Source organism: Lutjanus erythropterus, chromosome 2, assembly GCF_056507025.1.
Source record: "Lutjanus erythropterus isolate fLutEry1 chromosome 2, fLutEry1.hap2, whole genome shotgun sequence".
NCBI classification, from domain to species: domain Eukaryota; kingdom Metazoa; phylum Chordata; class Actinopteri; order Lutjaniformes; family Lutjanidae; genus Lutjanus; species Lutjanus erythropterus.
Window position 1 is genome coordinate 26,232,522 of NC_139318.1, and position 27,497 is coordinate 26,260,018.

Genomic DNA, 27,497 nt, shown 5'->3' on the forward strand with positions numbered 1-27,497 from the left:
TGATGGAGTTTTTTAAATGGATTTTTGGTTAAATGCCTGAAATAATGTCTGTGGTTAACATAAGCTTGTGAGATACTAAGATGTTGTTTTATGACATAAAATGTCAGTAAATTGCCCCCACTTGGACTTTTTAAGCTCTTAAGCTCTGAGTCTTAAAAGAGACTGTTGCTAACAAGTGTCTAAATGAGATTCCAGATGTTGTTGGGGGCATTAAACATAATCACTTAGTGGTGGTGTGGTTTGTTTGTAGCTTCATGTTAGCTTTTTACTTCTTTTCATAAAAGTCTTGTTCATTTATGAAGACTATCTTGCTGAACAAAATATCTAAGTGTCAAACCGAACTGAAAACAAATCTGATTTTCTAGTTTAACATCCAGAGGAAAAATCCGGAGGAAACCAAAGTAATGCTAACTTCCAGGTTGGCCTACAAAAAGATGTCATCCCTGCAGAGTGTTTTGTAGTAGTAGACTTGTCACTAGAATTTTTCATGAACACACACTTTTACTTTTGAGTTTATACACTTCACTTTATTGTGACTAGAGATGCACCGATTTCAATTTTCTTGGCCGATTCTGATTTTTTTAAGGGCCTGACCTGCTGATTCCAATTCTGGCTGATTCCGATTTTCAGTCTTTCTAAGAACTGTAATTGACAGCATTCACAAACATTTTTGCAACTTTTCTTGTAAAAATTAAATTGGATGTTCATAATAAGACACTGATATTCATTCACAAATATTCATTAAATACTAATAAAATTTTCTCCAAAGTCCTTTACAGCCAGGCCTTATTATAGTTTTATATTAAGATTATGAATAGGGGGAATGGGTTCTAAAGGCACACGATTTCATGTGATCTCCTGTGGAAGCAGATGTAAACCGGAGACAGACACGGTGCAACAGTTTGCTGCAGTAAAATTTTGCCGTGAGACAAACAGACGCAGAAGATAAACAAGTCTAGATGAGAAAATGTTGTAGGAGACACATCAACACAGGTTGTTTATTCTTCAGCCAGGACAGGAGGAAAGATTTTAACTGTCCCTCTGTGAACAGCAGTCTGCCTCTGGTTAACATTAGCCTGAAGAGCTACAAAGTTTATGGCTGTTCTGCAACATTGTCAGCTGTCTCTGTCTTGTTGTAGACTGTCTGTCTTCTCTTCATCCTGTTCTTGCAATCTGTCACTAACACGAAGTTCACACAAACATGTGTCTGAGTGTGTAGCTGTGATCAGCACTGTGGTGGGTGTGATATCACAGTCAGTTTGGCCGGTCGATCGGTGCATCCCTAATCGTGACCTTCAAACTGAAAAATTTCATGCCAGTATAAGTCTTAGAAGTGCTTCAGTTGGCAGTCACCTTATATTTTTTATGTATAAAATAGATAAGACTTTTACTTCTGGAACCCTGGATGCTTAAAATTAATCTCGCTGTGATACATTTCAACTTGGCAGTAAAAACCTGCTAAGCAGAGCTAGCATTCATCAGTGGGTAAAAATCTCAGTGCCATATCAGAACTTAGGTGGCCAAAAGCAGTGAAACTGCAGTTAAGGCTTGTGTTAATTTAGGCACTCAAACATTTCTCCATACCTTAAACTGTGAGTTATGTAAATAAACCACATCACTCAGTGGGACAGTGAGCATAGTGTGCTGGGAATCAATTTACACAGCAAAGCTAAATGTAGACTGTACTGGCAGAAACAGATTATTTGTTGGTAGCAGACTTTTGGTCCCCACAGTATTGTATCAAATGATAGGCGCATATATAAAAGATATGTAAATACAAGTAACACCATAAATATATAACCTAGATAGCTAATAGTGTAGATAATATTAGTACTTATATTTAAATCTGTCCTGCACTGGAACATATACTAGGCAAACCATTTCAAATATATTAAGCTTAATATATCAAAGAATAAAAAGGAAGCATTTACCCTTTACATAGGGGTGTAACTATACATCAATCTTTGATGCATCTACGTAAATTCCTTGTAAAGACACTCTGCATTGTCTAAATACATGAGCTGCCACTACCTTTTGACTCCTACTTAAATGTATTTATATATTTATTTGTTTGGTCATTTTTGGGGGGGTGAGAGTGCCTAATAATCTGTCGTGACAGTGGATCTTAATGGGCAGTGATAATCAAGATTGGCATCTCCTGATCCTCTATGGAAGTTGCATACTGAAATATGAAAACAACACATTGAAGGTTTGCTTTAACTGAAAAAAACCAAAACCCTAAAATCTTTCTATTGTCAATACTGTATGTGTACCATCAGTGCAGGTCTACAGCAGAGACTTTTTACAATGACACAAGGCTCACTGCTTATTGTGCAGGTTGCAGACCTGATATGGAAAACAAGTCGAGGTGGAAGTTGTCAGGATATATTGTTCATTATAATTTCTTAAAAATGCTATTTAACAACCTTAAAAACCTCAAAAAGTTTCAAATAAAAACATGTTTAAAACAGTATCAAAAATATGCACTTTCTTACACTTGCATCTCCATCTCAGCTCCACCACTCGCCTTGTATTCATTGGCAACAGGAGTAAGAGAGTTGTCTGGGTTTAAAGGGCATTGCTCAGGTTGCTTTGCTGTGCTGTGCATCTTGCTTTCAGGGCGACAAAGCTGTCTGAGGTTCTGCAGAAACAGGGTAGTGATATAACTGTTAACATTACAATGAATCTGCAACACACTGCACAAATGTTATGAATACATGCAGCAATCATTTAACATACAGAGGAACATGATGGGAGGAATATTGCAATCTTGTACTTCATTCCCTGACTTTGTTCAACCACCACCACGAAGGTCACATTTGTGGTTTTTGGTGAACTGTCTCCATCAGATGGACTGTTATGACATATATTAATATCCCCCTCAGGGTGAACTGTAATAACTTTGTTGATCCCCTGACTTTTCATTATCATCACATTTTGCAGAAAGATGCTGTCTGAAATAAGTGATTTTTGGCAGTCCTGGTCATGCCAGCATATTAAAGTTCAGCGTAATCTACCAGGACTTTGCACTTATTAGAGTGGTCAGGGCAGTGTGTTGCTGGATGATGTTGAATTTAAATTTTTTACCAAAAGTTGAGTTGGTATCAGGGGTCGCGTTAACCGAATATTTTCCGTCGTTGACCGTTTTTTTAAAACGGTGACGGAAAAAGCTGAAGGTCATCTGTCATTTTGACAGGTTGCAATTCACACTCCTGACCACTTGGTGGCGAGTGAGCATATTAATTAGCTATTAGGTTCGTTCGAGATGAACTGCGCCTCGCCTGGAGATTAGACGAGATCAGGCGGCCACAGCAGGAGGTGGAGACAAAAAGCTGCAGTCAAGTCGGACAGTTTTCAACAGACTTACGAGAGAGTAGAGGAAGAGACGCGAACATCCTGTTAGATCACCTGTAGGTTACCTGTAGTCTGCAGGTCATGATCATAGCTGAAGAAATAAAGTGTGTGCTTGATCATTGATTGAAGTTAAAATAGATCTCCTGAGGTTATTGTTGCCCACATGTGCAAGTCGGGATCAAGTCGGACACAAATCTCACGCATGCACTATGCGGCGATCACCGCTGATCAATTCTGCGCAGGCCTGGCTCATCTCGAATGCACCTAGTGTCACGGCAGCTGAGTGTCAGCAGCTGAAGTTTCTTCAAAAAGCCCAATAACGATGATGGTGTTGATAAAAGAGGTATGATGTGGATTCTCTGTTCAGCGTGTTCGGACTGAATATTAATTAAAAATGAATCAAAATTAAATGCTATTGAATATGTAATTATTATCATTTTAAAAATTATAGTGACAGGTAAAAATAGATTATGACGGGATTTTTATGACCCTGTCAGTCAAAATGACAGACAATGAACAAGTCTAGCGCAACCTCTGGTTGGTATGTCTGTTCCCCCAATGGTCGCACTGAAATAATGAGAAGGCTGAGGGTTTTGTTGCTTTAAATGCACTGAGAACAAAACTACAACATTCTCTGAGATAGTATTGTATAGTACGAATATCTAATTAGAAGAAAAGAAATTTTACACAATTATTTATTTTCACTGAAAAACATTTAAATGATTATGGTGTGGTTTGTGGAGATCTGTACCAAACAGGGATCTTTTCTTAAGTTTGTAGAATATAATGTGCAGGCCAGAACATCCCTGCATTTGATTTAAAATTAGATTTTGACAAACATTTTGCCATCAGGAAACATTGTGCCTCTTGTGGTTTGAAAATTTTGGTAGGCCATATTCCAACTATGTATAAAATTTCGATTAACTGGTCAGCCTAAGCCTAGTATTATTTCTAAATTGTTTTAATAGAGTTGAAGTGATTTGTACTTGTACATTAGTGCAATTGAAAAAATTGGCAACTATTGTGACAACTGATTAAAAGTTTAAGTAATTTTTATCCCATCCACTTACATTTTAAGATCTGCTGCTTTTCTTTGTCTTACATGCAGGGTGCAAAATTTACTTTTTCGCCTACCGGCCAAATGGTTTTTACATGTTCAATTTCTAATAGCCAAGCAATAGATTTGGATTATTTTAGCTGGTGAGTGTAACAAATCTACCACGTACCTGCATATTTTACCATCATTTGGCTGACACTAATTTTGAGCCCTGATTACAGGATAGAAAAGTGAATATCTCTGGGGTTTTCGACTGTTGGTCAAACAGAACAAAAGTGATCTAAATACTATTAGTGACTGAGAAAATAATATTCAGTTTAACTGATAATAAAAATAATTTCTAGTGACTGTTAGCAGACTTGGATAAAATGGTGGGAAACATATGAGCCTGTATGAAGCACTCAGCCGCATACAGGCACAAATGTAGAGCCTACATAGAGAAGCCTCGTCTCTCATCTCTAATTTTGTACATTTTTAGGCATCATTAGTGTCAAGTTAAGCATTTTTGTCAAGCATGGTGGCATGTGCAGCTGCTTGTACTTGACCAGCATGTCTGGCTAGAGGGCCTCTTTGATATACTGCTGTTCCTTTCTAAAGCTGAAAGTATGTTACTAGACTAGTACTTGTTGTACTACAGCACCTGTGATTCTGGCAGTATTTTACTATACACAGGCCACCACACAGTCTAATGTCTAAGTAATAATTATGATAAGCGAGAATGAGAGCTATAAAATGAAGCTTTGACGCACACTTATAAATTATTACTAAAATGATAATAAAATAAAACTATTAGACATGAAACATAAAGTTGAAAGTGCAAACCATCAAAATTCTCTCAGCACAACTGAGAAGTTGTGCTTAAAAGTACAATATGTAAGTTCTGCCAATAGAGGTCTCTCTCACATTAAAACAAAAGATTTAGTTTGATGACAACATGAAGTCATGTGGGATTATGGGAGTTATTATTTTCACTGGACGAGGTAATGTATTAGAGTTTTGTTGACGTTACATTTAGTCACGTTTGCCTGCCTCCTTCCTCCCTCTCTCGCGTATTTTTTGTTTTAAAGAGCAACTAGCAGCTTGTAGGAAACGCACCTTTACCTTGAATAAATTATGGATTTCTCAGGGTTCACTCATTGTTGGAAACTTGTGGAATATTAGAAGTACACAACTCAACAAAATATATGAAATATTTTATTGTTTTCATATATTTTAATACAGATAAGGCCTAAATTACAATAGCTTTATGTGCCAAAGGCTTGCATATGAATATAGTGATCTAATACTGTAATGATTAAATTAGGGCTGCAACTAACAATTATTTTCATCGATTAGTCTGTTGACTAATTTCTAAATTAATCGCTTGGTGTACATAAAATGTGTGAAAATAGAAAAAAATGCCCCCGATAAAGTCGCAGAGCTTAAACTGACATAATTAAATTGTGTTTTTTGTCCAAGGACCAGTCCAAAACCTAAACATATTCAGTTTATCATCACAAAAGACAAGAAAACACATTCACATTTGAGGAGCTGGAACAGGTCACTTCTTGGGAATTTTAGTTTAACTGATAAATCAATGATCAGTAAAGTTACCAATTAATTTTCTGTCAATTGAATAATTGTTTCAGCTCTAGATCACACAGTACTCACAGTAGTCTTTTTCTTGAGATAGTACATACCTGCCATACTGTCCCTTTCATCTGAGTCACTTTAAAGATGATCCACAGGGGAACCAGGAGAACACAAAACAGTCCAAGGGACCAGCCCAGAGCATAAGCCCAAGTGGGGTAGATGTAGGTTTTGTTGAATTTAAGAGGGTTGTACTTCACCACTGAAAAGATGAAAGTACCCTGCGAGGAAAAAAAAAGTAAGTATTTTCATACAGTATCAGTGAAAACTGTAACCTGTTTGACAACATTTTTACTAAAACCTCTAACTGGAATACTGACTTTTACCAGTGGTCCACTGATGTCTGCTCAGGTCTTAATGTAGTTTATGGAAGTGTTCTGAATAAATGTAACACACATATTCATTGGTCTGTTGTGGTGTCTGTTAATTCACATGGCTCACATGGTATGGCGAAAACTATTTGGACACCAATGTCAACATGCTTTTGTGTACTTTTGGTCTGGGCAGGTTTTTCTTCATGGTTCTGCTATTCTGTTTAATTCTAATTAAGCAGAATCTAAATTTCATCAAGTACACAATCATATTTTAGATAATAGTTGTTTTTTTGGCCAAAGTTTGGGAAATGCTTTTTCCTGTTTCAACATGACAGTTCCTTTAGGGCAAAGTTTGTCTTTGTCCACATAGAAATAGTTTTCTGATTTATGTATGAAAGTGCTTGACTGGCCTGATAAGACGTGGGTGGTGATAGTGTTACCTGGAGGGGCGTGATTGGGAGGAAAGGCCTCCCCGATCTGAATCCGAGTGGTGTTTTGTTATTAGACTTCTGTGCTAGTCACAGTTTGTCCATAACGAACACCATGTTCAAGCATAAGGGTGTCCATCAGTGCAAGTGGCACTGGGACGCCCTAGGTTGAAGGTCAATGATCGACTTTGTGGTCGTGTCATTTGACCTTTGGCCGTATGTCTTGGTCACTCAGGTGAAGAGAGGGGCTGAGCTGTCAACTGATCACCACCTGGCGGTGAGTTGGATCCTCAGGCAGAGGAGAAAGCTGGACAGTCTCGGCAGGCCCAAACGTATTGTGAGGGTCTGTTTGAAATGTCTGGTGGAACCCTCATTGAGTCCGAATGGACCATGTTCTCCACCTCTATTGTTGACATGGCCATTCGGAGTTGTGGCCGTAAGGTCTCCGGCACCTGCCACAGTGGCAATCCCCGAATCCAGTGGTGGACACTGGAGGTAAGGGATGCCATCAGGCTGAAGAAGGAGTCTTATCGAGCTTGGTTTGCTTGTGGGACTCCTGAGGCAGCTGACAGGTACCAGCAGGCCAAGTGTGCTGTGGCCTGGGCAGTTGCAGAAGCAAAAACTCGTGTATGGGAAAAGTTCAGGGAGGCCATGGAGGAGGTCTACCGGTCAGCCTTGAGGAGATTCTGGCAAACCGTCCGGCGCCTCAGAAGGGGGAAGCAGTGCCCTGCCAACACTGTTTACAGTGGTGGTGGGGAGCTGCTGACTTCGACTAGGGATATTGTCGGGCGGTGGAAGGAATACTTCGAGGATCTCCTCAATCCCACTGATGTGCCTTCTGTAGAGAAAACAGAGGCTGGGGACCCAGAGGTTGATTCATTCATCACCCAAGCTGAAGTCACTGAGGTAGTTCGGAAGCTCTACGGTAGGAAGGCTCTGGGGGTGGATGAGATCCGCCCTGAGTACCTCAAGTCTCTGGATGTTGTAGGGCTGTCTTGGTTGACACGCCTCTGCAATGTCACGTAGCAGTTGGGGACAGTGCCTCTGGACTGGCAGATCGGGGTGGTGGTCCCTCTATTTAAGAAGGGGAACCGGAGGGTGTGCTCCAACTATAAGGGGAGCTGAGGTAGCTCGGGTATCTATATCAGATGCCTCCATGACACCTCCCTGAGGAGGAGTTCTGGGCATGCCCCACTGGGAGGAGGCTGGCCTGGGAACGCCTTGGGATCCTCCCGGAAGACCTGGAGGAAGTGTCCGGGGAGAGGGAAGTCTGGACATCACTGCTTAGGCTGCTGCCCCCGCGACCCAGCCCCGGACAAGCGGAAGAAGATGGATGGATGGATGGAGACAGTGATTGATAAAGGTGTAAAGGATTCCATAACAATATAGGTTGGTACTGTTGAAGCCTCTGACACTCACAGTACAGAAGGCAATATTTTTTCTGTTAAATACCCTTGTTTTTTACCCTTAGTAACAAAGATAACAGTGTTCCTAGTCCTTCAAACAGAGACCTCTCAGATCTAACCCATTTGTCCAAATGCAATTTAAGAAACTTTATTGACTTCATATATTTAAAATTCTGTCAGCCCTTTAAAAAAACAGCACAAGATGATGACCTTTGAGGATAGAGGAAGACAAGTGGTAACCAACAAAAACGTCAGGTTGATGACCAGAATGAATTTAAATTTTCATTTATTCTGGCTTACAGGCTCTGCCATTTGGATTATGCACAAATATACATTATACATCATTAGCATGTATAATTAATTAGCATTATACATCAAAATACTTGTTTGTCTGCTTTGTTTTGTTTTGTTTTGTTTTTTCTTTTCTTTTTTTTTACTATTGATGGGAATTAAAGATATTCTGTTTCACTCACCATACAAACAGTGGGGGTGATGTAAAGCCAGCAATATTTCATCAGTGGCCACGGACGATAACCTATCATGTCTTCAATGTTGTCATAGAGACTATCTGCACCTGATAATCAAAAGGAAAATAAACAGCCAGTTTTAACTTCAAATCTGTAGAAAATGAAAGGCATTCTGAACAGTAACCCACAATACTATGGTACTATCCATACAAAGTTTTGTATTTTAGTCAGATTTGAGCATCATGATTAAAAAACAACTGAAAATTAAACATACAATTAGCAAAATATATGGTATATAGAGTCAGTCTTTGCATACAAGATGAAAACTGTGGAAGTAATAATTTCTTTTTTTTAATTATACTCACTCTGGGATATAATAACTAAATATTCAGACCAAAAAGTAAATGGGAAGGAGTGTGAGATTAGTGTTGCATGTTGGTGCAAGTGTTGGAGTTATAATTTCTTCACCATGTCACATATCTTTCTCACCCTAACCACAAACCCCTAGCTGAAGCAGTATTTAAATCCCTCTTGAGAAGGGGGCAGTGCGAAGGTGGTGCGTATAGAGTTCTCTTAGATCTTTTGTATTCATTCACAGTCAAAGAAAGAGTGCCTAAGAGACTACAGGGTGCCTACCCCCCCTCACTCCACCCCAAAAAGGATCAAATGTCTATCAGGCTTAAAAAGGAGAGATGGAGGGAACAAAGGAGGCCAAATATCAAGTCAATCAACTGATCTTGTACACAAACAGATGTCTACAGATGACTGATAACTGACACTTACCACGTCCAATTTCAAATTTGAAATTATTCTTTTTGGGACATCTGAACTTTGCCTGAGTTTTTTTTTCTCTTAGTACTCTTCATTTCAAAAACACAACAAACCACAGAATAAAGGCTTTTTAATCTTTTGTCATAAGGAGCACATGCCGTTTTTATTATTCTTGTTGTTGTTGTTGTTATTATTATTAGTAGTAGTACTATATTTTTTTCATCAAATGTTTTTTTTAACTATGACCAAACCTTTTAAAACCTTTTAAAACTTAAAATAATTTTGTAGAATGAAGACCATTTCAGCAGGCATAAAACAATGAAAGCTGTATCAAATATTTTGTTGATTAATATAGGACAACCATAATGACTCACCGTATATCCATCCAATTGCTATGGACTGACACACTGAGAGAAGGAGAAGATTGTTGCCACTGCAAACATAGTGGTCAAAGAGTTGAAGGAAATACAAGCCTCCCTGCAGGACGATATGGGTCAGTTGTTACTGCACATCAACACAAATACAACACACATTCTTGCTTGATTTCAGTGTGCTATAGGTGAGGACTGCACATTCTTCAAACCCAAATAGTCCCACTGGACCTAAAGCCCATTTGCCCGATGGCCTGTTGATCTGAAAACAAATGCCTATTGCGCCAAAAATGTACACTCTCCCTTAGGGCTGCAAGACATAGTAAAAAAGTCATATTGCAATATTCTGACTTAAACTGCAATTGTGATATGATTAGTAGGAATGATCATTTTTGCTTTACAGTTTTCATTTTACTGAGGAAAAAATTGTGATGATGCGATATTTGTTGGGGTCTGTACCAAACAAACATGTTTTCTTAAATCTTGAGAACAAGGTTTTTAGGCCAGGGCATCAGGGCCTCTCTGCAGCACTACAGTACTTCTTTATTTCTTTTTCAAAAACTTGCAATTCGGTTCTGATTCTGCGATTTGGCACTTGGCCTTTTTGTGATTTTGAGAGTTAGACCCCAAAACAAACACCCATTTCTCAGTAACAGACTAACCCTAACCCCTAACCTAATGGTGAGTGTTTATTTTCAGAGCAATGGCATTTTGTTTCCAGACAACAGGCCGTTGGGCAAATGGGATATCAGTGCAATGTAACATTTTTCTGACTGATGGGGTTTTGGAATAATGGGTTGTCAGAGCAATGGCATAGCATCCTACAGGTCCAGGACAGACTGTAAGAAGGCAAAAACAAGACTAGATCAAAACCTAGTCCATAGGGCTTGACCATGTACAGTATGAAAAGAAAGTAGGATTTCAATATGAAACAAGGGCTTTTGACTTTAAACGAATACAGGAAGTGGCAGCGTCCATTTTCAGCACAGAGGGTGGACTGTCTCAACCAGGCTGTAAAGATAAGTTCATGATTATGTTAGTACAGTGTCCCCAGGGTGAGGGTGTGCACACTAAAATTAACTTCATTGTGCCTCGTGCGTCAAGCATTAACCCTGTGGAAAAATTCAGGACTGGTTGTGCCCGTTCATATTAAAAGACTGGTGGCAAAACTTCACCAACTAATGGTGTAACTTCATCACTTACTCTGTATGTCAGCCCCTAGACTCACAAGTCAGTCCCTAAATGTTTTGCTCAATAGAGAGAAAATCTCCCAGCTTTCTTTGTAAAACAAATAAGCATTCAGATTCATCACAATTTCTGGTTCCCTATCCTTCCTGCAAAGGCAAGAATCACAAAAGGAGAACAGTAAGATTTTATCAGCCTTCAGAGTACAGTAATTGTTACTACTGATGGAGAGCTAATGTTATTTTGAGAGGGAGGCTGCTGAAGTTCAAATGTGACAGTACAGTAGAGTCTGACTGTTGTCTCTAACTAAAACTCAGCCTAGCCTAGATCAACAGTTGTCTATTGATGGGTTTTGTTACTTACAGACAAGATTAAGCCTAACAATACCTTGGTAATCCATTTTTAGGAGTGTCTGGCCACTGTGTTTGCTCATCGATTCACTTGGACAGGGGGAAGGCTAAGGGAACATAACAGCTGACGGATTAACCTTAATAATGCAAAGATATTGCAAACGCTCTGGTTCAGGTATGGTCACAGAATAATTCTTAGACATATCTATAAAACAAAGGTTTGTTTAACTTGACATGAATTCATACCAAACTTGTCAAAATTGTAACTCAGAATGACAAAAAGTTATCTATGGAATCCCTGGTTTTCTGTCTCTCAAAAGGGGGCACAGCCTGACGTTTTGGCGAAATACCCATATGGGCCATTTTGATGTATTGTTTCTGTTAAGGCGTGTAAGGGGCGTAGATTTGTTAGAGGTTCTCAATGCTATTGTTCAGGCAACTATTTTACATATAGAAATCTCCAGATGATTGGTAGGCGGTGAGATCTCAGGTGGTCCAAGAGCATAGTGGATTAATCAGTATTGGTCTGATTTGGACAGTACACGGGTTAGTTTTTATTTATTGTTCATTGTGAACAGATCACACCCATGAAAAGTTCTGTGAGAGACCAAGTAGAGTTCTCACCTCAGTGACAAGAAGGAGGCCGAGAAAGAAGCAAACGGAGCAGAGACAAAGCAGCAACAGTTCTCGACGATAAGCTCGTCGAAACACGGTGGGGAACATATCTGTCACTGACGTCATCAGGCACTCCAGACTCACAAACTGCCACAGACACAGACCAGTCAGTAAACTGAAATACTTTCATGTAGAACAAACAAAACTATTGTCTTCAATTAACAAAGTTTAATCAATAAAACTAAACAGAGAATTTAGTATGTTTTTAACTCACCTGTGTATCAGCACCCAACAAAATGACCATGATGAAGAAACATATTGCCCATAACTGAGGTAGAGGCATCATGGCCACTGCTCGTGGATACGCAATAAATGCCAAGCCAGGTCCTGTATTTGAAAGCGTAATCAATTTTTAAATGATACAATTTAGATTTTAATTTTAAGTGACAATATGCATCTTTTTCTGATCATGTGACAAAAATAGTAATACACTCAGTTGCCACTGCATTCCAGCTACAACAAATGACCCCTTTTTGGCTTTAAGTTCCCTAAATTCTCTGAAGTACAGATTCAGTCAATTGCTGCAGACAAGAACTATTGACCTATGAACCCTCTCCTCTTGACCTCTATCACCCCTCTGTACACGACCCACATCCCATCTTTCTAAATTCCTGTTGCAGATCCAAAATAAAATACTTTTATGCTGAACATATTGTGTGGTTTTAGTTTCCATTTAAAATCAGGCAGACATTGTAAAACCACAGTAATACACATTTGTTTCAGCCTTAGGTACAGTCACAGTTATTTGGACGGTCTTACCAGAGGCAGCCACTTCTGATATTGGCAGTCCTTGTTCGTACGACATGAAACCCAAAACTGAAAAGATTGCAAACCCTGCCACAAAGCTTGACCCGCCATTCACCAAACACAGAACAAATGTGTCCCTGAGGAAACAAACAAACAAAATGCATTCATGGTCATTTTATTTAATATTTTAAAAACTGATTGAATTGTGTAAAACCTATACAACAAGAAGGAAACAAAGATGCATGATGAGAGAGTCTGGTAAGCAAATTGTGATGAGCATTTTCTGTTTTACATTTTATGGAGTAAATGATTAATTGTAAAAATAATTGGCAGATAAATCCATAATGAAAATAATCATTAGTTGCCAATCAAGTCAATATGTTTAGCATATCAACCAATAATGAAAATTATTGTCAGTTACTAATCAAGTCATTAATATATTTGTGAAAACAAGAGAAAAACTATTAAGGCCAATCTACACATGATTTTGTGATGCATTTAAATGAAAAAAGACAAAGCTAGAGCACTTACTTGTAACAATCATTGTTATACTGATTGTAACTGCCCAGAGCTGTCAAACTCCCCTGACAAATCCCAAAAGAGAAAAGAACTTGTGCACCTGCATCCATCCAAACCTAAGCAGATGCCAAAACATAAATATTAGTGAAGTTTCACCACCTAAACTTCTGTAAGAGTGGAGACTTTGAGCCTCTTCTGGAAGACTATTGAGCTGGCAGCTTATCTTGGTGTTTATGTTGAATGTTTGACTTTATTACTTACTTGAGGGTCCACCAACCTTGTCGGGTCAGGATAGAGGTAGAAAGATAAGCCGTCCATCGCTCCTGGTAAAGTGAGTCCACGAGCCAACAGAACCACCAGCATCACATAGGGGAAAGTGGCTGTAAAGTAAACTACCTGTCGAGACAAAGGCAGGTTTATGCTGTTAATGTTATTTTAAGACACTGTTGATTATTGGAATATGACAAGAGGCTGCAGCTAACACTTTATAATAACCATCATTAATAAATGGATAATTAAACTTTAGTCACTAGTTATTTATTTTTCTTTTATTTATTTTTTATTACGTTCAAATAATGTTTATATGTGCTTTATAAACCATTTATTAACCATTTACAAAGTATTATATCAGTTGTGGGACTTTCAAAAGGCACAAAAACTACATGAGCAGATTTAGGAAAAGATCATGGTTTGGCTTAAATTAAGTATGCAAGTTAATTTACATAAGATATGTGAAAGAGTTACATAAAAGAATAACTACGTAAATATCAAGAGGGCTTGCTGAACACTAAATATTAACTAAGAGCCTGTTTGCACCTGGTATTAACATCTGTCTTGTGTGATCTGATCACAAGTGGACAGCTCTAATTACGTCACTTCACACCTGGTGCCACAATGTGGCTCAAATGACCACTTGTTATCGGATCTCACTTCCCCATTGTTTTTGCACATAAACACCTGCATCATTTCTGTGTGCAAAGACAAAATATGTAGTTTCTAACTGAATTGAATGAATTTACTGTTTATCAGACCACAAAGAAGACAATAATCAGGTTGGAAAATGCTTTACTGGGGTAAGTAAAATGCCACACCAGGCTATTAAATCTAGTAACAATTAAACTGAATTATAATCGATCAGTCGTCAGTAATGTTTCATGCAAAAAAAAAATACAGAGATTTTTTTTTTACTTATTTTCATATTTAAGTGAATATCTTTGGGTCTTGGACTTAATGTTGAACCCCTGCACATCAGCGTTCATAGTATAAATGGCACAAATATAGCACCAGTCTCACAGCAGATGCTGGTACAAAATGCAAGTGGGAGATAGATTTGCCTCACCTACCAATCAAAAAAAAGTTATCTATTGAGTGCCTGGTAATACTGTCATTCATATTCACTAGCCATTTGGCCATTGGACAAAAAAAGTTAATTTTGCACCCTGACTACAAAAGCTGTGGTCAAATGCATCCCGCCTTGGCAAGTGGTTTGAGTGATGAGATCACATTGCGTTTTGTTTACACTTGTATTTAGCACTGTCCACTTGTAATTCTGTCACCCATGGTGTTGACTGGCTTATATATACTGCAGTTTTCAAAGTTGGATACCAAACCATGATAATTCCTTGGTGTGGTTATCTATATAGTCAAAGATATAAAGTCAAAGATGACAACACAGCTAGTTGTAATGTCTGTAAAAGAGTGGAAACACCAACAGTATGCTGAAACATCTTTCTACATCAGCATGGAAAAATGAAGAAATGGCATATATTGGACACACTACACACCCACTGGTGTTAGGGTTGGGCAATTGGACGAATATATCATCTATCAACGATGGGCTGAATCCCAGATCGCTTTTTTTGGCCGATTTTTAGGGCAGTATTTGTCATTTTATTTTGCTACTGTAATAGTCTGCAGAGTGACAGCCTCTGCTCTGCACCGCGCTCTCATCCACCCACTCAGCCGACCACGACTGCGCTGAGCTGGGTGACAAGTGAGAGGAAAACAGCCTGCAGTCAGACTCTTTGCACTGTTTTCATGCAGTGAAATAAGGATTCATTTCGACCAAACCAGAGTTGGTGATTGTTGGAAGAGTGGACAGACTAACAAAGATGGTTTTGGTGAATTTTTACATGTTTTTCTGTCGAGTTTGAATTAAGTGTGTCTTCCGAGGAGTTAACGAGCCAATTAAGCTTGTCTGAGTTCAGTAAAAGAGAGAAACTTGAATTCACAAAGTGGGCGGTTGTTCACTGTGTGAATGGAAAATATAAAATAAGTGTGAGAACTTTTTTTTTTGTAATTTCTAGACACTTTGTGAATTTATTTTGTCTACTGGATGTAGTGAATGTATGCAGCATGGGTAACATTGTGAATTTGCTGCTCGCGCACATGTCCCAGCTGAGACTGGAGAGGACAAGAGGAGGTGGGAGGGGGACGAAGATTGCCAGTTGCCGATTGATGGGCTGACAACGATTGTTTGGAAAATTTTAATATATTGCCCAACTCTAACTGGTATGAATAAAATCAATTATCATCCCAGTCATACACATGCAAGCACACATTCCTGATAGATTACTTAAAATGAATGAAGTGTTTCTAAAGTGTTTCTTATAAGATAATAGTGATAACTTTCCATCCTGTCTGTATTACAAACTGTTGTGCAGTGTTTTGGCAACTGTCGAGCCTTTGAAAGCTGTCTCCGCTCTAAATGCCTGTTAACATAAGCTACTGTACAATATTCCAGTCCCTCCAGGATTTCACAGGCTTTTTGGGGATTGCTGCAGCTTCAAATGCCTGATTTCATGGCAGCTTTTCTGAAAGACTGTGAGGCATGTTGTAACGTTTTTAGGCATTTTTGCAATGAAATTTTTGGAGGAAGTTCACAGAACATGTCAATAATAAATGTCAATAACAATGACAAACCTGTGTTCTTTTCTGTACTTGTGATAAAATAATTTAAAATGCTGAGGTGGTTCATTGAGATGCACATGTACACAGGGACTGTAAAGCTCATACAAACACATGGGAAGCTACGATGATCTGTAAAATTTGTGAAAAAGTTGCAGTCAGAATTGCAAGGTAATCCACAATTCACATGGATTGGCTGAATTTATGTTAATTGTTACAATCACAGAAGCGCAGTTTCCTAGGGGGACTGGTATTCTCTCGTCCATCTCTGTGACTGTCATATCCCCTGACCACCTCCCATCTAAGTAATGGACCATTTTGCTTTAGAAAGACATTTTCTAAGCATCTAACATCACAGAAAACCACTCACTCATTATTTCTGTTACAGAACGGCGCTGCTCTGATGACATCATGGGCAGCTGTGTTTATATTTTCATTGTTCTGTGTCCCCTAACACACTTTTGACTCTGCTAAATGTTTTTTTTGTTTTCATCTGCTGATTTATAACAGCAGGACACAAAGGTCTCATGGGCAGCTGTGTTAATATTTTCCAATTGCTTCGTACCTCCTAACATGTCTGACTCTGCTAAATCGGTTTTGTTTTTGTCTGCAAAAATATTCTTGCATGAGGTCCATTTTTCCACAACGCCTCATCAGAAATGCTACCTTCCAGTAATGCATAGAATAGAGACAAATTCGAGGTAAAACTGGAATAAATGAGAAATACAATGAATACTGATTACTCTATATACAGCATAATGCAATTAAGCAATACTAGTATAGATATGTATAAAAATGCAGGGCAGATCCAATCCACCTTGATTTTGGATTAACATGGCAAGAGGAAAATGAACTTTGAAAAAGAGTTCATATTCAGTCTGACAGACACAGTCAGGGCTGCTGCAATAAGTGCAGTTTTAAAATACTGCACCCTATTGACACGCCAACAGCAGGGGATGGCAGGCAGCTCCAAAAAACACTGTGCTCATGTTCTGTTTTGTTTTCTGTTTTTCCATCTTGTTTTACACTTAAGTGTGTGTTACATGAATGAACAAATGCTTCAGCAACTTTCACAAGCACTAGGAGGGCCAGTAACACTCAAGCTTAAGGATGGATTGACACTGGTTGTCATGACCCGAATTTGAACTTGAAAAGCTGTTATGTCATGAATCTTCATGAAAGATTATGAATTGATGCAGAAAAGTCAATAATTGGAAATTTAAGAACCAACTGTCAACATTATGATTGCCTATAACAATTTTGTATAATTGTAGCCCTCTGAATCGGAATCAAATTGAATTGTGCTAAGAGATTCCTACCTCTTATGTTAAGTGGCTGATGTGGTTACTGCCACATATTGGATTGATGTTAAACAAATCTTGCAATATTGAGAGGCAGACAAGAGAAACTGTGGTTTACGAATGTTAAGCCTCATTTAAAGTCAATTCAATAATGAGGTTAATAGGTAACTGTTTTTTCATGTTGCTTCGTGTGGAAGTTTATAATGCAGCAGCATTAACTGTTGGAAGGAATCTTGCATCCCTAATAGACATGTCCTGAAGCTAAAGATATAGCTATGTGCGAAAAAGAAATGATTAAACTGCAGCCATTCATTTGCATTTTTGTGTAACTATGACTACTGCACAGCAGCTAGCTTGCTCAGGACAAGTTGCTCATTTGGCAGTGAATGGAGATCTGCTGAAAACATTACACTTATCATTACTACTGTATCATAAATGAAGTAATTTGCAAAAACAAACAAAATAGTGGCACTAATACTGCTTGCCGCAATGTTGAACCAATCCAAATAACCGCAGGGGGAAGTCTGTGAACAGCAACGTCGCAAATGCAATCCCAAAATGTTTTAGTAGATTTCCTTTTCAGATATTATAATGAAAGGAACACATACACACACACACACACACACACACACACACACACACACACACACACACACACACACACAAACAAAATCCATTGGTTTATTCCAAAGAAAGACTTCTACCTTCCCAGTGGATCTCACTCCCTTCCAAACACAGAAGTAGCACAGGATCCACGCCAGTAAGAGGCACAAGGCCAGCTCCCACCTCAGGCTACCAATCTCCTCAATTCCTTGAGATATACCCAGTACTCGCCTCCTGAGAAGAAACAAGCCATATTGTCATAACAGGGTCAGTAAAACCGTTGGGAGACAAAAACACTGGGAACTTTGTTCAAGACTATTAATAATTACCCTGAAATAATAAAGAAAGTTATTGAGACAGTGAAGAATGACTGATCAGTGTGGCTGATAACATGGTATTACAGCTTTTATCCATTGCTTACGTACTACAAGTGAATGCTACATCAAAACCTCGAATTTTTGTAACAAAGGCACCAATAGTACAAATACTTTTTCTGCTTTCTGCACTTTTTTTTTTTTTTGCAATTCTGCAATACACTTATTGCAAATCACTACACTGTTTCTGACATCAGACACTTGGTTGAAAAGTGAAATGTCTTGCTATCACTGGGGAAACACTTGTATTCAAAATGCAAAACACACCTGAAATTTGGAAGTAGAGGAAGTAGAGAGGAGAATGAGGACAACAACAAAGAACAGGACCAGGCAATGGATGGAGACATATCTCCAACAACATTAGATGATGAGGGAGGTTTGGCAGTCCAGTTTAATCTGAGGCTCTACACTGTGGCACCCAGAATACAGACCCTTAGACTGGAGAACAGGTGTGTATTCAATTTTCTACATCTTGACTCATCATTCTGCATCACAGTAAATTGTCGTCCTACAGTAAGTCTGTACTCCTCAGTGAACAACAACAAAAAAGTAGGTAGCTTATAGTGCTGTGAAGTACATGTAATACAGTTGGTGTAAAAAAAGGAACCTAACCAATGACATTATGTGTTTTCATTTTCTACAGAACTGACAGTTGACCTCCAGAGGGTGGAAGGTAACCTCTACCAATGAACAGGAACTGGACATTGTTGTCAGTATTTTTCCTTTCATGTCACTGTAATGTTACTACAACTATTTTTCTTTCTGTGTTTACAGTAACATATTGCATCGATTACCGTTTTGTAATTCTTTTTGTGTGTGTGTGTGTGTGTGTGTGTGTGTGTGTGTTGTTTGTGCAATGATAAACATATACATGAGTTGTGTTTTTTTCTGAAGCCTTTCTGTTTTTGTTTTCTTTGAAATATAAGTAGATTTACTGTATTAGAAAAATCTTTTGCAGATGAGAAAATTAAATATGTGTACAAAGTACTAAAAACAGCAGTGTTTTTATACAGGACATCAGTGTATTGTTGCTGCTTTGAGGAAATAATTAAAATGGTGCATGTTTACATCATTTTGTTGCACAAATCCCATTTTGAAAGGGATGTTTGGTTTTGATTGTGGTTTTATTTTGACATAGAAGTGAGATGTTTCTGTCCAAGTGCTGTGACTTATTTGGCTTGTCTGTAGAGTTTTGAGCCAAATTCTGCAACAAGGGTATGAGGAGTGGGTAAAAACTGTTAAAAGTGGAAATGAGTAACACTTGAACAGAGTAATGTATTCAAAACTAAGCGCCAATTACAATACTTAAAATCAGCCCTGCATACATATCAACCCTATATAACCAAATTAATAAATGATTAGTTTGATTTTGTATCGTTTCTGGATCTTAGCATATGACATGGAATAAATATGACTCATTTCTTTTTAGCTTGCCAACAAGTGTAGAGTATTAAATCCAAGTCATAATCAGTATCACTTAACTAAAGTCAACTGTGGTTTAGTGGCTAAATGGCTTAAGGAAAGGAAATCCTCCAGCTGAGCCACAAGTTGTCTCAGTGGTTTATTTTTCCAACACATCCTAAAATTAGATCAACTGTGCAGAAGAATGTGTTTTTAGGTCAAAATGTCTTAACTGTGTTCACAGTGCACTGAATTTTCTTCATGTTATCTGCTGAGACAGATTGACCATGATTCATCAATGTCGAAAAACTTTCACACCCTGTTTTTATGGCTTTGCTGCCAAATGTATTTGTTTGTAACGGCCAAGTAGAGTGTTGTGTAGAATTAAGATTCTGTCGACAGGCCATGGCAGATATATTCCAGAGAATACAGTGAGGTTTGGCACTGTGGAACTTTGTACAAAGACATTCTTAGAAAAACTAAAAATGGGAGCCAAAATGATTTCCTTGAAAACATGAACCATATTTTTTCACCAGTCTTGACTCAAAGGAAGTTGACTGGCTTTTTTAAAATGTCTACCACCTACCAGGGATGTTCCTGGCAACTAATTTCCCTGTCGAATAAATGCAAAATTTAATTCAGACTAGTCAACTAGTCTAACAGTAAACACTCAGAAAGCAGTTAATGTTGAGCACAGTGTATTAACTGATCGCGTTAAAACACTGTCTAAAAAAATATTATGTGTATTAAGAGCCATTTGAAGTGATAATCATGGTCTACATTCGCCAAATCATATTTTACGTTGGGGTTGTGTGGGCCATCAGGGCCTACATGCTGGATGAGAGGGGCTGCCGTCTGATGGGGCCACAGCCCTGATTAGTGGTTCGTGGCTGCGTAACACCTTAGCGGCAACAGTTAACTTGCATCGTACATGAATAAAATATCGATAAATAGTGTAACCGACAAGTACTTCTAGTGCCGACTAGCAAGGGTGGTGACGTATAATCATGTTATCGAGTAGTTGCACACATCCCTACTAGCTACTGACAGATAAATATACAAACTTCAACAATCACTCAATATTAAGTCATTATTTTATGTATGAAATCTACTAGCCACATTAATATTTTACCAGCATTTGGCTGGTGGCTGGTGCTAATTTCCCAAACATGTTCACAACATTGAAATAAAGATGGACGTCATGTCCTCACTTCCTCCCACTGTGCAACAATGAAGCCAAAATATCTTGAATATGGGTCCTGCCATCTTGCTCTGGTGACATCATTTGGAGCCAGAGTCTGCACAGTAGTGATCAGGGTTGGATTGTGCTTTTGAGGTCCCGCCCACGGCTCAATTGTAAGCGTGTAAACCCTATTTTTTAGTATCAAGAAATTAATTTAAACCAAACTTATCAGAAAAAAGGAACATGAGTGAAACTACGTTAGAGATTTTTTTTTTTTTTAACATATATAAGTCCATGTCTGCTAACATGGAGTGGGTGGGGTTTATGACCTATACTGCAGCCAGCCTCAAGGTGGCACTAAAGATGTTTTGGCCTAACTTTTGTTTTTGTTACTGGTTCACAATTATAATTTAGTGTGTTAGCATGTTAACATTTGCTATTTAGAAATGAACACAGTGTACAGCCAAAGCTAACAAGAATGTCATTAGCTTTGCAAGTATTTAGCCATTAGGCAAATGCAAAAAAGAATTTGACCTATTGATGCCGCTAGAAGAGGAAAAGTCTCGGGATCACCAAAACTTTCTTTGGAAGACATAATTGTCTGAACCAAATAGAAATCCATCCCATATTTGTGAAGATATTTCTTGCAAAACCACAAATTTGAACCTCATGGTGGTGCTTAGGGAAAAATTTTAAATACCGAAGTGTTAAAGATTTATTGTCAGCTGTTGAGCTATTGAGATATGTTGAGATATTTCAGTTTGGACAAAGTAGTGGACCCTGTGAGAGACTGATACTGCCATTCTTAAAGCCCTTGCTGTACAGAGGGTGCCAGTGTTCTTTTAGTGTCAAGCCTCTTACAAAATGAGCTGTAAAGTGAGTAAATTACACTTACTCCCAGAATTCTGTTGCAGGCGTTGTTGCATTTACAGCTGCTGTCCAATTGGATGATGCATTCTTTTTATCAAATTCAACACAAGACTCTGTGAATAAAACAAGGACATATTTTAATTGAACAAAACGTAGCTGAATATTTGAAAACAGAATGACATGATACTGTACAGTTCCATATACTTATCAAATACAAAATAATCCTCAATCATTTTATATTAATTTGCTGTGTGAAGGACTGGGCTTTGTGTTCCCAATGTTTGTCCATTTCCCAAGAAGTCTGAGTGAAATGGGCCTGTCTGCATTTGTACCTGTGTTCCAGCTGTTCCTGCAGCTGGCCCATGGAACCTCAGCGCTAAAGGACGAGAACAGATAGAAGAATGCCCATGCCTGGATGACGATGTATGACACAGCAGCATATGCAATCACAACCTGGGTTGCATAACCAATCCCTGAGGAGACAGACAAGGTGTGGTACATAGATTACATAGATAGATTACATAGATTAGTGATAGTTATTAGGAAAATAATACCAATACTGATAATAAGTATTCTCAAAGCTGCGACAAGACACTCTGGAGAAAGATAGTTGATTGTTGGGTTTGTTGGTTGGTCGTGTGACCACTCAATTCACTATTTCATTGGACCATACACATAAAATAAGGGCATGTTCAGTTTGAACTCAGTGTGCACCATTACGGCTTCTAGATTGTACAACCTGAGCGAGGGATGGTGTGTGTCAGAGGTGTTAACCAATCTGTGTATAAAACCACAGGCGTATCAAAAGGCAGTGCAATGCACTGGTGCACACAACAGGGTGTTCAACACAGTACCACTTCTCTTTAACGTTTTCTCACGGCTGAATGCAGCCCAGATGGAAGCAGGTGGGTTAGCTGAGAACAGGCATGGTTGCTCAGGCTGTGGCATGAATGGATAAACTTTTGACACCAGGTTTTTTTCCCACTCTGAGATGTTTAACTATTTGATCTTGTTGACACATGGCAAGGAAAACATTTCGGGAAAAAGAAATTGAGTAAGACCTGTGCCACAGAGACAAACACCGCCAGTCTGTCTCTAGCCTTCCAGATGGATTTGTTCTGGCTCCACACCAGTGACAGGTGTGGCCAGAGGCATTATGCTTTCTGGTTGTCCGTCCTTCTAATTCTTGTGAACATGGCATTTCACACTCACCTGGTGGGAACTCTTAAAATTTTGCACAAATGGGCCTGTATCCCTAATGTGAAAGCCTCCTTTGATAGAGTTGACCTTATGATTTTAACTGAATGCCTTAAGTAGGGGGTTGGCATATAAGATCATTCCTGTCTTTCTAATAGGAAACTCTGTGTGACCATTGTTGACTTCATATGCTCCACTTCCCATTTCTCCTGTGTAGTGTCTAAAGACTCAGTCCTAGGCCCTTTATTATTCTCCATTTATATGTTAGCTGTATGTCAAATCTTTTATCAACATCAGTTTCCACTTTTATATGGACGACTCCCAGATGTATTTCTCATTTGACTCTGCTGTAACTACTGCACCACTGAACACACTTGTAGAAAGTAGTTGTAGAGAGGAAGAGGCTGTAGTATAAGTGGTATTGGTTGCAAAAAGAGTCAAATTTCAAAGTATTTTTAGTATGTTGAATATGTTTTAAACATTCTTTCCACTGACTTAAATCACTGAACATTCCAATGTTTTAATGGCTTCTGTAGCTGAAAGTATGCAGAAGTAGTAGTTGGCTGAAAAATGTAATGAGGAAGAATAAGACGTCATAATAATAATGATAGTAAGAGAGGCAATTTCTCAAAAAAAAAAAACTGCTGTGTAAATGTTGGATGTCGAAAAGCTGACACAATACTGCATTGTTGACTTCAAAAGTTGAACAACCGGATTTGCTGAGGCATCCTGGTATTTTTGGCACACTGCATTTGACTGTGTATTGAAAAATATAAATATTATTCGTCCAAATTGTAAGCTTGCAAATCAATTGCATTGCTCTACTAAGGGCAGGGAGCCAAACCACATTGCTTTGATAATGGCTGGGTGCTAAACCACATTGCTGGTTAAACTTTGTATGAAGAAGCCGCTTATTTTAATGCTTTCAGCATTTTCACCTAAAAAGAATACAAGAATGAGTATAATAGTGTAAATTCTGGGTCAGCATCCACACTAATCAAACCTCTTAAAACTTAGGGTAGCATATTTATTATGTATTAATGGGATAGAGCTCAATTTTTGAAAAAAAAAAAAACCAACTTATTTATGTTTGTGTCACAAAATTATGCCTGTTAGTGTTTAAATGATAAGATATATATCTATAAATTAAATGAGATGTCATGTACATGCCCATCCAGCATTTGTATATATTTTGGAGAGGGTTAGCCTTGAAAGGGTGACACATTTCCTCATTTTCTGTCTACGTTACTCCTGCTAGTTACATGTTACAGTTCTGTTTAACACACTTACCTTCAAACAAGGGGCAGAAGTGCCTCCAGCAGGTGATGCACCCTTGAGATGTGAACTGTCCCATGGCCGTCTCCAGGAGGAACATCGGGATACCACAGGCGAGCAAAAACAAGACGTATGGAACCAAAAATGCACCTAAGAGAAATGTGATGAGAGTGACAAGCATGCAAAAATACCATTGTTCTCTCATGGAAAATCTGACGATGAGGCACAGTGCATATGACCTGGCCTGTTTGTTCCTGTTTTCTTGTTTTTCTGCACTGAGGATTCATTTACCCGTGAAAAAGGCTATCCGACACTTTACAAGAGTTTTGGCCATTGCACTTTTGGTTTTGTGTATTGCGTGGCAACATCTGGATACGGTATTAGTCCTACATGGGTTCTTATAGTATTCACAAGATACACAGATTTTACTTTAAACTTGTTGTATAAAATTCTACAGAACTAGTCCAAAAATCTAGTCACACACTGTGGACTTAAAAACACCAAAAACTGAAGTGACCACAGAGTTTAATGAGGCATACCTCAAATCTCAAACCAATGTAAATTACATAGTTTTTTTTAATAACTAACTTCCAAATTAGGCACTAACAATGGTCTCTTTGTCCCTTGAGTTTAATTTCATCACACATGGGAAAAAATCTTTAACAACAAAGAGAGGCTTTGTGCTTCACAAACAACTTCCTTATCATTAAAATCTTTTTGACCCAAGGTTATTTTTTTACACATTTGTTGACATTACATTTAGACTCAGTGCAGTTGCTTGACTCTGAAGACTCAGAAGTGGAAATGTAGAAGCGTAGGATTTTTATGGGAATCCTGCTTACCTCCCCCATTTTTGTAGCACAAATAAGGGAACCTCCAGAGGTTTCCCAGTCCAACCAGAGTTCCTGCCACAGCCAGCAAGAACTCCAACTTGTTCGCCCACTGGCCACGGTCCAAAAGCTGGGTCTTCTTTACTAGATTATTATCTTGACCAGATGTCTCGAGGCTGTTTCCTTTGAGAAATTCCCTTGGCATTGTCGGAAACAGTAGTAAATTACTTACAGATACAGAGAAATCTGACCTGAAATGTCGTTCCACCTCCTCCACATTTATAGGACAATGGCTGTCAAACCCTTTGCAGCTCTGGGTTATGCACAGAGACAAAACTACTCAGCTGATTGTTTGGCAGTGTTCATAAGCTTTATTTCTTTATTTGTTGAACTTAAGCTGCCAGGATTACCAGGAATGGAAACTTTTCACTGGCAAGTGTTTGTCAGAAAGCTGCACTTGTTAGTGCACATTTTTAAAGCAATGCATCTAACAGCCCAGTGTGTAAAACAAAAACATAGTGAGGTACTTACCCCTCCATCACAAAGCCCCCTCCCACAAGAGTTGCTTACAGCAAACTGATCAGTATTCCTCTCAGCTGGGTGTACCGCAGGATCTCTACACAAACAACATGTCATGAGCAGAGCCAGAGTGAGAAACAAAGTAGCTATGGTTTCCTTTGGCTTCTCTATGACCTAATTATGGTCGGATTGGTCTGCACACCATACCGGCTGAGTTGAAAAACTCTTTCTCTGCTCTGATAAAGAGCCAAGGTAGCCTATACCACTTCCCTGCTGTATTTTTCCACTGAGACAGGAGCTGCTTGAGTCATTGAGATTAGCTCAGTTGCTAACAACTAAACCCAATCAGCTGAGCCGCCTCTGTTATGTCAGTGGCTGTACACAGACATCTGCCAATTGGGACTTTGCAGCTTTGGTCATAAATCATTCAAAAAAACAAAAGCAATAGGAATTTTTTGTATGCAAGCAATCATCTGGTTTGAACAATTTAGCATTATAATTTGGATAGATTTGTCTGATTTGCAATACTTGACCAATTTAAGCTGCACTGCATTTTACTACTGTAATACAGTTACATGAAAGTACTGCTTCATCATGTATACCTGCAGGGCTTTCATTTATTATTTATCTCCATGACCTCTGACTATGCTGTCTGTATTACTTATTTACTACAAGTATTGGACCTTAATCCTAATGTTCATTCCTAGCTTACTTTTAGTTTTTACATTTCACTGACGCCACTCTTGTAGTTTTTATGATCATGATCAACTTTATTCTCCTGTGTCATTGAGATAGTGAGGCACTTAAATTTACTGCTGTGGCACAAATAAAATGAATCTTATCTTAGTGTTGTATATAGCCCCTGATGTGAAGTCTGGGCCACTACCATCAGCCTCAGCTTCACTTTATGTTCAGTAATTAGCAAATGGTAGCACGCTAACACGCTAAACTAAGGTCACTGTGATCCTGATAACATGCTGACATTAGCCTTTTTAATGTAAAACACCAATGAGACTAACTACAGCCTCGTGAAGCCAGCAACATGGCCAGAGACTGTCGTAGTCTCATTCATTCATCGCAGGTTTTTCTCAAGGGGTTGGCTTTTGACAGAATCAGAAATGAAAGGAACAGAAACAAAAATTGATCCCCAAGTTCAGAGTTCACCAGGCACTTAAAAGTGAAACCATGTCGAACTATTTGGGGATATGAGCAGGTGCTGGCAATTGCTATTTCAGTCCAAAAGTGAACTGCTGAATTTGAAGAACTTGTAGTTATCTTTGAACTCTTGGTGGTTTGAAATTCTTGCCAACTTAGTTTAAAAGCCCAGTGTGTAAGATTTAGGTGGATTAATTGGCAGAATATCGCAGAAATGGAATATAATTCATAAGTGTGTTTTCATAAGTGTATGATCACCTGATAATAAGAGTTGTTGTGTTTTTGTTACCTTAGAAAGAGCCATTTATTTCTACAGAGGATGCAGGTCCTGCCTCGTTACACAGCTACGAGTTTCACAGTCACAGTACGTTTGTCATACAAGCTTGGAAGGGGAGTGTGAGGCGAGTGTTATTCAGTTGGCTGGAATTTACAACCTCACTGCTAGATGTCACTAAATCCTGTTCACTGGTCCTTTAAACCTACAATAACTTTTTTGCCGCTTGGGGGAAACAGAAACAAGTTGTAAGCACAACACCGATTAAAGTTGCTTATTTATACATCCAGCAGTTACAGAGAAAACTGTCATTCAGTTGGAGTCACATTTCAGTC

At 38.6% G+C, this 27,497-nt stretch overlaps 1 protein-coding gene across 1 annotated transcript; it reads right to left on the reverse strand.

Annotated features, from left to right (window-relative positions):
- Positions 1-841: 841 nt before the first annotated feature.
- LOC146331754 (sodium- and chloride-dependent GABA transporter 2-like) lies at positions 842-26,041 on the reverse strand. Its single transcript, XM_084735258.1, has 14 exons — positions 25,227-26,041; positions 24,400-24,534; positions 22,245-22,385; positions 21,938-22,025; positions 18,186-18,318; positions 13,535-13,669; positions 13,286-13,389; positions 12,767-12,891; positions 12,222-12,334; positions 11,957-12,094; positions 9,801-9,903; positions 8,662-8,762; positions 6,091-6,261; positions 842-2,641 (listed from the first exon to the last, which is right to left on the reverse strand). Exons 1-14 carry the CDS (start codon positions 25,417-25,419, stop codon positions 2,492-2,494), a joined length of 1,830 nt encoding a protein of 609 aa, XP_084591384.1. The 5' UTR covers positions 25,420-26,041; the 3' UTR covers positions 842-2,491.
- Positions 26,042-27,497: the final 1,456 nt, after the last annotated feature.